Source organism: Pollicipes pollicipes, unplaced genomic scaffold (genome assembly GCF_011947565.3).
Source record: "Pollicipes pollicipes isolate AB1234 unplaced genomic scaffold, Ppol_2.1 Scaffold_1600;HRSCAF=1878_pilon_pilon_pilon, whole genome shotgun sequence".
NCBI lineage: Eukaryota > Metazoa > Arthropoda > Thecostraca > Pollicipedomorpha > Pollicipedidae > Pollicipes > Pollicipes pollicipes.
In genome coordinates, this window is record NW_023595962.1 from 2726392 (window position 1) to 2739136 (window position 12745).

General features: G+C 57.6%; 1 protein-coding gene across 1 annotated transcript; it reads left to right on the forward strand.

The window, feature by feature from the left end:
• The first annotated feature begins 855 nt into the window (after window positions 1-855).
• Window positions 856-11503, forward strand: ppan (Brix domain-containing protein peter pan). Its single transcript, XM_037212546.1, has 10 exons — window positions 856-1042; window positions 3138-3305; window positions 4334-4474; window positions 5723-5902; window positions 6197-6384; window positions 7549-7693; window positions 8727-8836; window positions 9291-9382; window positions 10104-10350; window positions 10702-11503. The coding sequence occupies exons 1-9, from the start codon at window positions 1016-1018 to the stop codon at window positions 10292-10294; spliced, it is 1242 nt and encodes a 413-aa protein (XP_037068441.1). The 5' UTR covers window positions 856-1015; the 3' UTR covers window positions 10295-10350; window positions 10702-11503.
• Window positions 11504-12745: the final 1242 nt, after the last annotated feature.

Below are 12745 nucleotides of genomic sequence, written 5' to 3' on the forward strand. Positions count from 1 at the left end.
AGAGTGCCGCACTTCAGTTTGCTTGTGAGAGTGGTCGAGATAGTTCCATCATTTCCGTGGCAATTATATGTCCACAAATTTGCATAATTATCGTAGACCATAAAGAGGGATGTCAGAATAATTTCGAGGCGTCTGCAATGTACAGCACGAAGTTAGCCACCTCCAGCACAAAAATTCGTTAAAAATAGACATAGTTAAAGGTGAAATAGGTTGAATTTTCAGATAGCACAAAAGCTACACAAATTTTCCTCGAGCCCCTAAGGTAGAACAAAATAAACGAGTTAGTACAAATTTTACCTTTTAAGGCGATGACGATGATTTGGAGTTCCGGCGCGTCGAGGCAGATAGCCATGCAGCGCCTATGAAAAACAACCTACTGCTCGAAGCAGACTCAAATAGGAGCAGTAGCATGTGCGACCAGGTAGACGAACATATATATATATATATATATATATATATATATATATATATATATATATCTAATACCAGGTATTAGACACCTATGGGCAAGGCGATCTTTGCAGGGCATATGAGCGTGCCTGACCAAAAGGAGCAGAGTTGTCGCTACTAAATTAGGAGCCGACTTACGTGAAGAGCTGTTCGATAAAAAGCAAATATGAATACATTCAGTTCAGGTATAGATATGTTCAACGCTTTTATAGGACCTGGTAAATTAAGCATCAGCAGGGTGTAATTTGCCATATCTTTATTTTTATGACAAAGTAACCAAAGTACTCGAGCCGGCAATGCGTCTCTATTATGCCTAGCGACATGGGGGCAGTAATAGCGCAACTGCGACAGTTATTTCTGCAGCTTCGGACCTCCGTCACACGTGTGATCCGTGTGGTGCGTGGCTCGCGTAGGGGAGTTCGTCGCTCTTTTACTGTGGGGTAGTTTCAACTGTGGAAGGGCTGTGAAAGTGGTTCCGAGGCTTGGTGCACGTTTAAAAAACGTGGAACGGGAAGTGTGATCTTTGTGATTTTTACTGTTATAGGTTAATAGATTTCTTTCTACCATGGGTAAGAAGGGGAGAGGTAAAAAGGTAAGTGAGCTTCATCAAGACCAAAGCGATATTCCAATATGCTTGGGTGGATGGAAGGAACAACTGCCACTCATGGGCAGTACTTCAGAGAATATGGCTGCATCTGATATGCATCAATAAATTTACCAGAAGCATTTTAGAGGAAAGGAACATGAATATTACTTGTGCTACTCTGCAACACACTAATCTCTACATTATATAATAAGTGTGTGCATCTATATTCATTTAGATGGTCCTTGCTGATCACACAACATGCAGAGCTTTAAGGCTCTTATTAACTTTTTAGATAAGTTCTTGGTTTGGTCACTCAATTCAAATATTTTTTACTTAAGGAGAGGGAACAGCCCTTCTTGATGTTGGGGTGGGGCTGGGTGTACTTGGGGTCAAGGGTCAAGGTCCTTAGGGTCAAGTTTTATCATTGTCAACAGCCAGGGGGCCAGGGGAAAGGGACCCAACATTGGTTTTTGTTATGCACTGGTCTGATTTGCAAAAGTTGATAGATTAGTCCAGATAATTGGTGCAGCCAACTTCTCTGCTTGGGACAGTTGCTGATCATTTCATGGTCAGGTGATCTGTAAGGTTTTGTTCTGTGATGATCTTATTTGCACATACTGCTTGGCTCAAGCTTTGTTAGAATCACTTTGAATTTGTCATCAATGTTTTGTATTCTGTCTTGACATAACTAAATTTAAAGCATACATAAATGCATGAAATATTTCATAATGCAAAAGGTAAAATCTTATGGTTCCCAGCTGCCATGCACATAATAGGCTGTCTGAAATATCATTGTTTGCCAGTCTGAAAGCTATGGCAAGCATGGCAGCATGTTTGGGACAGACAGAATCCTGCATCAAAGAAGATAGTAAACTGCTCCATTGTGGGCAGGTTTTGTTATCCTTATTTAGCTTCAGAAATATAATCTGCCATTATATATAACAATCTTCTGTGATATAATAAATTCCCACAGTAGTCTTATTCAGTATTTTATGCCTGAATATTTTGATAAGCTATCCTAACTTGAAACTTATTTGTCACCAATTTCATGACAAGATCTCATCTGTATTTACCATGGTTTGCAGACTGGGTTGTTTGTGGTTGGTTTGCCTGTTCAGCACAAGCAGCAGATCTTGTGCTAGCAAAATGCTTTCTGCTTGCTAAATAAATTTTGTCTCATTTATATTTTGGACTACCCCTGCCTTTGTGGCTTGTTACCCCTTTGTTTTTGTACATAGCTTTGTGTTTCATAGCGCTGCCTGAGCCCTGGCCCAGCCCACTCCCTGCCCCATAGTGCCACAAGATGCACCAAAATCATGTGAGGTTCCTCAGTGGAGGAATTCCTGCCTCTAAACTTCCAAAGCTTAAGATTTCCAAAATCTGCCCCAAATTTCATGTTTTGCCCCAGCACAGCACTGATGAGACATCATTGAAATCTGCCATGTCTTGCAGACTGAGCCCAGGTCCAACATCCCAGAGATTAGGTCTGCTAATTAGGTTATTGTTTACACATTGTCAAAAATTTGGATAATATAATTGGATAATTACTCATATCATACCTCACACAAATTTCATGTCCAATTTTTTAAAGAACTAGCTCTGCCGTGGAAGTCAAACCAAGAGTTAATGTCACAGGATGAAGCAGCACACTGCAACACTGTTGATGATGTGCAATCAGTGATGGTTAATCCTTGTAATTGACATTTTAGGCAATGGTTTTGGAAATATAGGAGCAGGAGTTAATTCTATAGCTACAATACACTATGCTGACAATGACTGGTGATAAGTGGTTGACAGTGGACACAGAAAACACATGACTTAGTGGTATATTAGTGGAGGCCCATCTCTGAGGTAGGAGCCCATCATGTCTGGATTTGCCCACATTAGCTCTACAGCATGGTAAGGAGAACAAAGTAATCACATTTCCTCCTCCCTGTATCTCGCACTTGATCAAGTTCCAGTTGCCACCAGCCTGTTACCCCCTTTGCCTCCCTGTGCCCCATCATCAATGATGATGATTATGATGATGATGATGGTGGTGATGATGATGATTCATCAACATAGGATTCCATCCTGACGCAGTGCGCTACACACACCACAGGGTAAGACCCGGCGCAACAACGAGGCCTCGAAGACGACGGAGCCGGACGAGCTGAAGCGCGCCGCCCACTCGTTCGTGGTGTCACGCGGCAAGACCGGCAAATACGTCAGCCAGCTGGTGCTCAACATGCGCCGTGTGCTCGAGCCGTTCACAGCCTCCCAGCTCAAGGTGATGCCGGCGGCGAGTGGTGGGCTGGGTTGGGAGGGCCGAACGTGGCGGCACGTGGTGGGCTGGGGTGCACGCTGTGGGGACTGGCGCGGGTGCCGACCGTGGCGGCGCGTGGTGGGCTGGGGTGCACGCTGTGGTGACGGGCAGGGGTGCCAACCGTGGCGACGGGTGGTGGGCTGGGGTGCACGCTGTGGTGACGGGCAGGGGTGCCGACCGTGAGCATTGGGGGGGGGGGGGGGGGGGGCTTGCGCAAGCACAGCGGGGCGTGGTGTCTCCCCAGCTCCCCAGCTGGTGCTGCTGACGGGGATGGCTGGCTGGGCAGGGCCAGGCTGGGGCGTCTGTGTACCGCGGTGGACAGGGACGCGCACTCCTGGTCATCTCGGCTAATGGGTGGATAGGTGGAAACACGGTACCTCGACCGATCGCTGGCAGCTGAACCCCCCCAGACTTTGACAGCAGCCTTCTGTTTAGGCACGTATGTTACTGTTGATATGGCATATCATTGTTTGCCGCGTGGCAAAGCATGGGACGTAAAACTTTGTTCGTCGTGCACGTGTAATATCATCATGTATCACCACGTCGCCACGTCTAATCGTGGCGATATACTGTTGATAAATTTTCCGGTATCTGCATGAGCCGAAGATGTGTCTTTCTTGCCACGTAGCAGGATACTGCTTGCGTACTCCGAACATGTGTTTTTACGTCGGTGAAAGAACAGCAGGGCCTGGGACGCTCGGTGCCGACTGGGACGCATGTGACCTGGTGGCCGTCATTGTGACCTGATGACGTGTTTGTGACTGGTGACCGAGTTTGTGTCCGTCCGGCGCGTGCGGGAAGTCGTCTGAACGCAGAGTACCAGTGATCCTGCAGGAGGGCGCGCCCCAGACAGCCGTCCTCCCTGGGGCGGCGTGGAACGCCTCTGACCTGCCGCGTCTCACCACCCGCCGGTTTGTGTGTGTTGCGCCGCCGCCGCCGCCGCTGCCGCTCGGCTGTCTGACACGGGCCGCGTCGGCGGGCGCCACCCCCAGGCGAAGGGAACGACGGTGCGCGACCTGGCGTCGGTGGCCGGCCCGCTGGGGGTCACCCACCTCTGCCTCTTCACCCGCACGCAGATCTCCACCTACATGAAGCTGGCCAAGTTCCCGCGCGGACCCACACTCACCTTCAGGTCAGTCGGGAGGTCGACGAAACACGCGCGTGCAGGTACGCACGCATACACGCACGCAGCACACACGCATGCACGCACACACGCATGCACACACGCACGCATGCACGCACACACACTCACTCACTCACTCACTCACTCACTCACTCACTCACTCACTCACTCACTCACTCACTCACTCACTCACTCACTCACTCACTCACTCACTCACTCACGTCAAGTTACTCACTCACTCATGCGCACGCCGATCAATAGCGCGCAGGACGCGCTAAACACGCGCCACAAACACGGCACGCACACACGGCACCACGCACGCACACACGCACGCACCACACGCCACCGCACACCACACACGCACACGCACACACCCACGTACACGCACGCGCACGCGCACACGCACAACGCACACGCACGCGCACACGCACACACACACGCACACACGCACACGCACAAACACGGACCATCCGTAAGGTTTCACATGTTCAGTATGACCAAGGTGCCATGTTTAACTTCGAAACCGCAGTCAGTCCTCTCACACCTCTCACACACACTCGCAGGTCCTAAGACGCAAAACGAGCATTGGTCACGACGGCAGTATGGAATACATGAGCAGATGCTCAGAGCTCCTGGCTGGACTGGTTCCCACGCCGCCGCCTTGCCATTGTGGTCGCGTTCGTCCCAGTTGGCGGACACGTACGGACTCAGTGTCTACCACGCTCGTCTGTGTCACGTGGCAGGATACGGCACCAGCTTTTGAACAAGAAGTATATAGCGGTGTTGTGAGTGTCGGGTCACCAGCGGCGGTGTGACCGGTGTCGGGTCACCGGCGGCGGTGTGACCGGTGTCGGGTCACCAGCGGCGGTGTGACCGGTGTCGGGTCACCAGCGGCGGTGTGCCGGGTCGGGCACGGCGCGTGTTGCACCGGCGGGTCCGGGTCTGTCACCACGGTGTGTGACGGTGTCGGGTCACCAGCGGCGGTGTGACGGGTCGGTCACAGGGCGGTTGGTGTGAACCGGTGTCGGTCACACGGCAGTTGACGGGTGTGCGGGTCACCGGGTGTGACCGGTGTCGGTCACCCGGCGGTGGACCGGTGTCGTGTCACCGGCCCGCGTGGACCGGTGGTCGGGTCACCAGAGGGCCGGTGTGACCGGTGTCGGGTCACCGGCGGCGCCGTGACCGGTGTCGGGTCACCAGCGGCGGTGTGACCGGTGTCGGGTCACCGGCGGCGCTGTGACCGGTGTCGGGTCGGCAGGTGCACGACTACACCCTCAGCCGGGACGTACTGCACTCGCTGAAGCGGATGGTCACCTACAGCAAGCAGTTTCTGCACGGGCCGCTGCTCATCCTCAACAACTTCAGCGGGTCGGAGCCGCACGTACAGCTGATGGCCACCATGCTGCAGAACATGTTTCCCGTCCTGAACATCCACAAGGTGGGACCGGTGGGAATCACGAGTGGACAATTCCAGCATTGAGTGTCATAGGTTTTGCTTTTATCAAACTAAACATATCATGTGATTACGAAAGGCGGCTCTCTGATCTTTTCCATCGAATTGGCCACGTGTTGAGGCGCTTTTCGTTATATAAAAACGTGACTTAAACCCTGTCCGTTCATGCATCCAGTTTACATCTGTTCAGAGACGCGCTTACACACCGTGTCACTGATGAGTGGCGCCGAGACGTGTTCATGACTCTGATGTCACAAAGCTGAACAACCTGCCGTACAGCTGAAGCTGAACAACCTGCGACGGGCGGTGCTGTTCAGCTACAACGCCCAGGACCAGACCATCGACTTCCGCCACTACACCATCAAGGTGGTGCCCGTCGGCATCTCCAAGGGCGTTAAGAAGCTGGTCAACCGGACGCACGTGCCGAACATGGGCCGGCTGCAGGACATGGCCGACTTCGTCATGAAGTAGGTAGCGTGGGCGGAGCGGCCGCCCCCTGGTGGCGGCGGCCGGCGTGCAGTTCTGAGCGCTGGGGTGGACCGGGCGGGGCTGCGACGGCGCGCTGTTCACTGCTGCATCGCCTAGTTGCGTCACTGACTATTCCAAGTATTCAACATATGGAGCTTCAAGTGTTTGATATTTTCTCCCTCTTGTCGCTAGCTGGATGGGTGTTTGAGCTAACCTGATTCGCGGGGCCCAGCGGGCGTGGGACTGACCTTTGACCTGACCTGACCTGACGCGGCAGAATCAGCTACATTCGGAGGCAGAGTCAGTCAGAGGGCGAGGACGCCCCAGCAGTCCCCTGACCTGACCTGACCTGACCTGATCTGATCCACAGGGCTGGCTACATGTGTGAGCCAGAGGGCGAGGATGACCCCAGCAGTCCCATGACCTGACCTGACCTGGCATGACCCACAGGGCCGGCTACATGGATGAGTCAGAGGGCGAGGATGACTAGTAGTCCTCTGACCTGACCTGACCTGATCTGACCTGACCCACAGGGCAGGCTACATGAATGGGTCGGGAGGGCGAGGACGACCCCAGCAGTCCATTGACCTGACCTGACCTGACCTGACCTGACCTCACCTCACCTGACCCACAGGGCCGGCTACATGAGCGAGTCGGAGGGCGAGGACGACCCCAGCAGTCCATTGACCTGACCTGACCTGACCCACAGGGCCGGCTACATGAGTGAGTCGGAGGGCGAGGACGACCCCAGCAGTCCATTGACCTGACCTGACCTGACCCACAGGGCCGGCTACATGAGTGAGTCGGAGGGCGAGGATGACCCCAGCAGTCCCATGACCTGACCTGACCTGACCTGACCCACAGGGCCGGCTACATGAGTGAGTCGGAGGGCGAGGACGACCCAGCAGTCCATTGACCTGACCTGACCTGACCTGACCTGACCTGACCCACAGGGCCGGCTACATGAGTGAGTCGGAGGGCGAGGACGACCCCAGCAGTCCATTGACCTGACCTGACCTGACCCGACCTGACCTGACCTGACCTGACCCACAGGGCCGGCTACATGAGTGAGTCGGAGGGCGAGGACGACCCCAGCAGTCCATTGACCTGACCTGACCTGACCTGACCCGACCTGACCTGACCTGACCTGACCTGACCCACAGGGCCGGCTACATGAGTGAGTCGGAGGGCGAGGACGACCCCAGCAGTCACGTGGAGCTGCCCCAGCCGGTGCGGTCCCGGGGCAACATCGTCAACGCCCAGTCGGCGGTGCGGCTGGTGGAGCTGGGGCCGCGCCTGACGCTGCAGGTGCGGCGCCGGCGCTCGCCCGTCCGGCCGTGCTCACCCCTCGTGCCACCGACCGCCCGGGGCCGGTGTTGCGGAGCGGACGGCTTCGGTGCCGGCGTCGGATTGGGGCGTTCGAAAATGCATGCTTCATGCTCGTGTAAAGCTGTCTTACATAACAACTTTTCACACTTAAAGGTGGAAACCTGATACGGGGTGATGCACTGAAAACTTAATTGCTTTATGTAGCCTCCGTTTTTTGCTGTAATTTTTGCCCTGGTATTGTGGGTTTACGTTACCAGAATCGCTGATTGGTGACGTGAGTAGTGCCTGGTGACCAGTGACTGGTGACATGACATGTGACATGGTGACATGGTGAGTGAGAAGTGACTGGTGACGTGAGTAGTGACTGGTGACGTGAGTAGTGACTGGTGACGTGAGTAGTGACTGGTGACATGAATAGTGACTGGTGACGTGAGCAGTGACTGGTGACGTGAGTAGTGACTGGTGACATCAGTAGTGTTTGGTGACGTGAGTAGTGACTGGTGACGTGAGTAGTGACTGGTGACGTGAGCGGTGACTGATGACGTGAGTAGTGACTGGTGACGTGAGTAGTGACTGGTGACCAGTGACTGGTGACGTGAGCAGTGACTGGTGACGTGACCAGTGACTGGTGACGTGAGCAGTGACTGGTGACGTGAGTAGTGACTGGTGACGTGAGTAGTGACTGGTGACGTGAGCAGTGACTGGTGACGTGAGTAGTGACTGGTGACGTGAGTAGTGACTGGTGACGTGAGTAGTGACTGGTGACCAGTGACTGGTGACGTGAGCAGTGACTGGTGACGTGAGTAGTGACTGGTGACGTGAGTAGTGACTGGTGACCAGTGACTGGTGACGTGAGCAGTGACTGGTGACGTGAGCAGTGACTGGTGACGTGAGTAGTGACTGGTGACGTGAGTAGTGACTGGTGACGTGAGTAGTGACTGGTGATCGGTGGCTGGTGACGGGAGCGGCGACTGAGACGCCGTCAACTGAGTGATGACCCGTCCTGCCGCAGCTCATCAAGGCGGAGGCCGGCCTGGTGGGCGGAGAGGTGCTCTTCCACCAGCTGGTCAGCAAGACCGACGAGGAGCTGGAAGCCATCAGACTGCGCCGGGAGCAGCGGGAGTGAGTGTCCCCCGTCCCGGCACAGGCACGGCTGGAGGTCTCGGTCACAGGGCCGCCCGCAACACGGTCGCAGAACCCGGCCCGGTCAGGCCCGGGCGGGGCGCCTTACCCTGCGGTACTGAGCTGACCGACTCCTGTGTGAGGCGGGGATCAGAAGCAGTGAGGTGGCGAGGCTCTGAGGCGTTGCACAGTATAGAAATGGTGAACAATGCTGAGGACCCAGCTCAGGGCTCAAGGCTTGTAAGGCTCAGTTCAGCTTACAGCCGTGTTGTTCCCGCGCCTTTACTGACCACATCCTCACCCTGTCGCGTGGCGCGTGCCGTCCCATGCTCCCCGGTCCGTACTCGTGTCGCGTGCGTCGACAGCCGGGCCGACGTGTGTGGGGGGGGGGGGGGGGGAGGGGGACTGGCCGGTACGGCCGTCTGACCGTCCGTCTCGCTCTCCCCGCCCTCAGACAGCTAAAGGCCAGGCGCCGGGCGGAGCAACAGAGCAACGTGGAGCGGAAGGCGGCGCGCCGCGCCGAGCTGAGGGACCAGTCACTGGCGGGTGAGTGTCACAGGTCACAGACTGGGGAAGAGTCACAGATCACTGGTTGATGAGTGTCACAGGTCAGGGGTAGCAGAGTGTCGCATGTCACTGACTGGTGAGTGCCACAGGTCACTGACTGGTGAGTGTCAGTGGTGACGTCACTAGCGTCACTAGCGACGTCATGATGCTGTATTGCGGCGACAGGCAAGCAGTGGTGGTGATGAGAATGATCGTCATGTTGCACGTTGACACATCCGGCTGTGGGGGCCGGCGGTGTGACAATCACACTGAAAGACAGATGTCTTGTCCCGGTATGACACGGTTTGTCGGTATGGCACGGTATGTGGGTATGTCATGGTATGGTCGGTATGGCACTGTATGTCGGTATGACACAATATGCTGATGTCGGTACGGCACGGTATTTCGGTATGGAACAGTATGCCACTATGACACGGTATGGCGCTATGGCGGCATGACACAGTATGCCGGTATGGCACGGTATGGCGGAGGTGCCGTCTTACGACTGCTTCGCGTCACCCCATTTGGACTTGCCATCTCCGCCTGACCCGCTTCCTACCGCCGCGCACGGCCCCCTACTGTCGCTGGCGTTGCTTTGCTGACGCGGCGTGCGAGGAGTGAGTGTGCACGTCACCTGTATACAGTGGTATACGGGTGTATGCGTGTGTGTGCGGCGCTGAGGTGGGCCTGATCGGACCATCCGACCTGTCTACCCGCGCAGGCATGAAGAAGGCCATGGCGGACGCCGCCGCCGTCAAGGGAGACGACGGTGATGACGACGACGAGGACGATGTCGAGGAGGCCGACGGAGGAGAGGCCGGTCGGCGGCGGGAGGAGGACGGCTCGTCGGAGGAGGAGGGAGGACGGCGGCGCGGCCGACTCCGAGCCGGAGGAGGGCGAGGCCGCGGCTGACGCCGCCGAGGACGCCGCTTGGTACCGACGAGAGGTCGGCCTCGAGCCGGACGACGGTGAGGACTGGCGGAGTGAGGACTGAGGACAGCCGGAGGACTGAGTCTGGGGTCGGCCGGTTCGCCGTCTGGTGGTGGCGGGGACTCCGTCACTCGATCACTGAACTGTCGTCGATAGGGCGGCGCGATGGTGGACGAACGCGCGCTGCGCGAACGGGCGTCAGTTACGTGTTTCAAGGAGCTAATGCTTCGCCCAGCGTCCAGCGCCTCGCAATAAGCCGCACGTGAAACATCTGTATTTTATCACCCCGCTATCTAAAAATAGTGGCCATGTCTTGTCAGGGCTTGTTCGCCTTCGCTGGTGGCGCCTGGCGCCGCCCTGTTGACACCTCTCGCCCATTGTCTCGGCAGACTTCCGAGCCATCGCCTCCTCCGCCGGCGCCGCTCGGCCCACCACCAAACGCTTCGCCAAGAAGCGGCCGCGCAGGCGACGAAGCGCGAGGCGCAGGCGAAGCGGGCGCGGCCCGAGGAGGAGACTAGTCGGGCCGAGCGCTGGAAGCCGCGCAACAAGCGAGGCAAGCCCGTCTCGGGCGCCAAGGTGCGGCGTAAGCAGGCTCCGGCCAGTGGGCGGGGCCGGCCGGCCCGCGCACGCTGATTGGACGTGCTGACACCGCAGCGGACGCTGATTGGACGTGCTGGCACCGCAGCGGCGCACGCTGATTGAACGTGCTGGCACCGCAGCGGACGCTGATTGGACGCGACGCCTGGCGACGGTGGCGTAAGTCGACGGTGATTGGGCGTTGTGATCAGCACCGAACGGCGATTGGCCGGTTGGGTCACCAAGTCGACCAATCGCTGACCATTTCGCACGAATTGGTGTGGACGGTGACCATTGGTCGCGGGTGCATGTTCCCTGGTGCAACATGTCTGTTTTCGCGTGACCTCCCACTACGCGGTTGCGGGAGCCACATGGGAGTGGATCCGGAGGGTTTTGTTTGTGTTCGATCACGTACCGCCGAGAAACGGCGGCCTCTGTCAGAACGCCGGCTTGGCGGACCAACACGGCTCCGGCTGTGGCGAGGCCGTCGGCGGCCTGCGGCATGTTACGGAGCCGGGCAACGTGTCAGGCGCGCGACAGGCCGTGTTGAGGTACTGAGCGCGGCGCCAGCGCTGGTTCGCGTCCCCGGCCGGCGGCCGCGGCCGCCGCGGTGCCTGACCGTCGCGCTGTGCGCCAGCAGCGCCGTCTGCCGGGCAGTCGCAGCTCCGCCTCTGACGTCACCGCTCAGTCTGACGAATGGAGAGGCTCGAATACAGCTGCGGAGCGTGGACGCCGCACTGGATGGTTTTGTTGGATGTTGGCCAGTCGTCGACGAGAGCTGCGCTGATCGTGGCTTCCGCTGGCACCCGAACGCCACAATTACTGACAGTAAGCGTGAGTTGAGCTGCACCAGCTCAAGGCGACAGTGCGGGTAACGACGGCTGCGGGTACTGGGTCCGGGCCACCGTTCATCCGCCGTCACGGGTGGGAAAGCGAGCCCAGGCGAAGGCGCTGGTCGCCGCGTGCTCTATGGTCCCCTCCTGACGACCGCGCGGCCGAAGGCCCCCCGGGAGATGTCGAGAGGCCGGGCCTCGGGGATCGCCCGGCTGGCTGCGGCGGGTGAACGTGACCCTCGCGCTCTGCCCTGCCGTGGCGGCGGCGCTGGTGGCGTGCCGGCGCGGGCACGGCGTCTCGCGGCGACGTGTGGCCCGCCGGCGGGCGCCGCCCAGTCCGGGTGGCCCGGGGCAGCCGGCTTGCGGCGGCGCTCGTCGGGACACGTGCGCCTGACGTCTGTGTTTTCCATCGCTGCCACTGACGCGGATGTCGAGACTTGAGCCCGGAAAAGCGAGAACAAGGAGGCTCCGACGGGAAACGGCTGTCCTCGAAGGTCCTCGAAGGCGCGGAGACGCGTATTCTCGCTCTCGAAAAGCGTGGCGTTTTCAGGTAGCCGGCTAGCTGCTGAGGAGGCCTTCGGAACTTGTCTCCATCGCAGTCCTATCCAGGACCGTCGCCGTGAGCGGCCAGTGCAGCGACCGGTCTCGCTAAACGGGTCACCTCTGGGCGCGGGCCACTGGATACGGTGCACTGATCGGAACCGTCGCTGGATTGTAAATCCGCCTTGCCCTAGGGGCTCTGGAGTCGTGCACGGATCACTGGCTAGCCTCGTCGCTATCATGGAGCCCGCCAAAAACCACCACAATCAACGCCCGTCTCCGGGAACTTCAATCAGTCCGTAGTCCTAAAGCTGAAGGTGGGCGCCCCGAGCCTGGCGGTACCGTGATGACCCACGCCGCTGCCGGACCCTGCCTCCAGCACGCGAAGCTGGCGTGACGCGTGTGACGCTGGCGTGACGCGTCCCTGCGCGTCAGCAGGCGTCAGGCAGCAGGCATGGTGTCTCACGGGCGCGAGCCGGCCGAA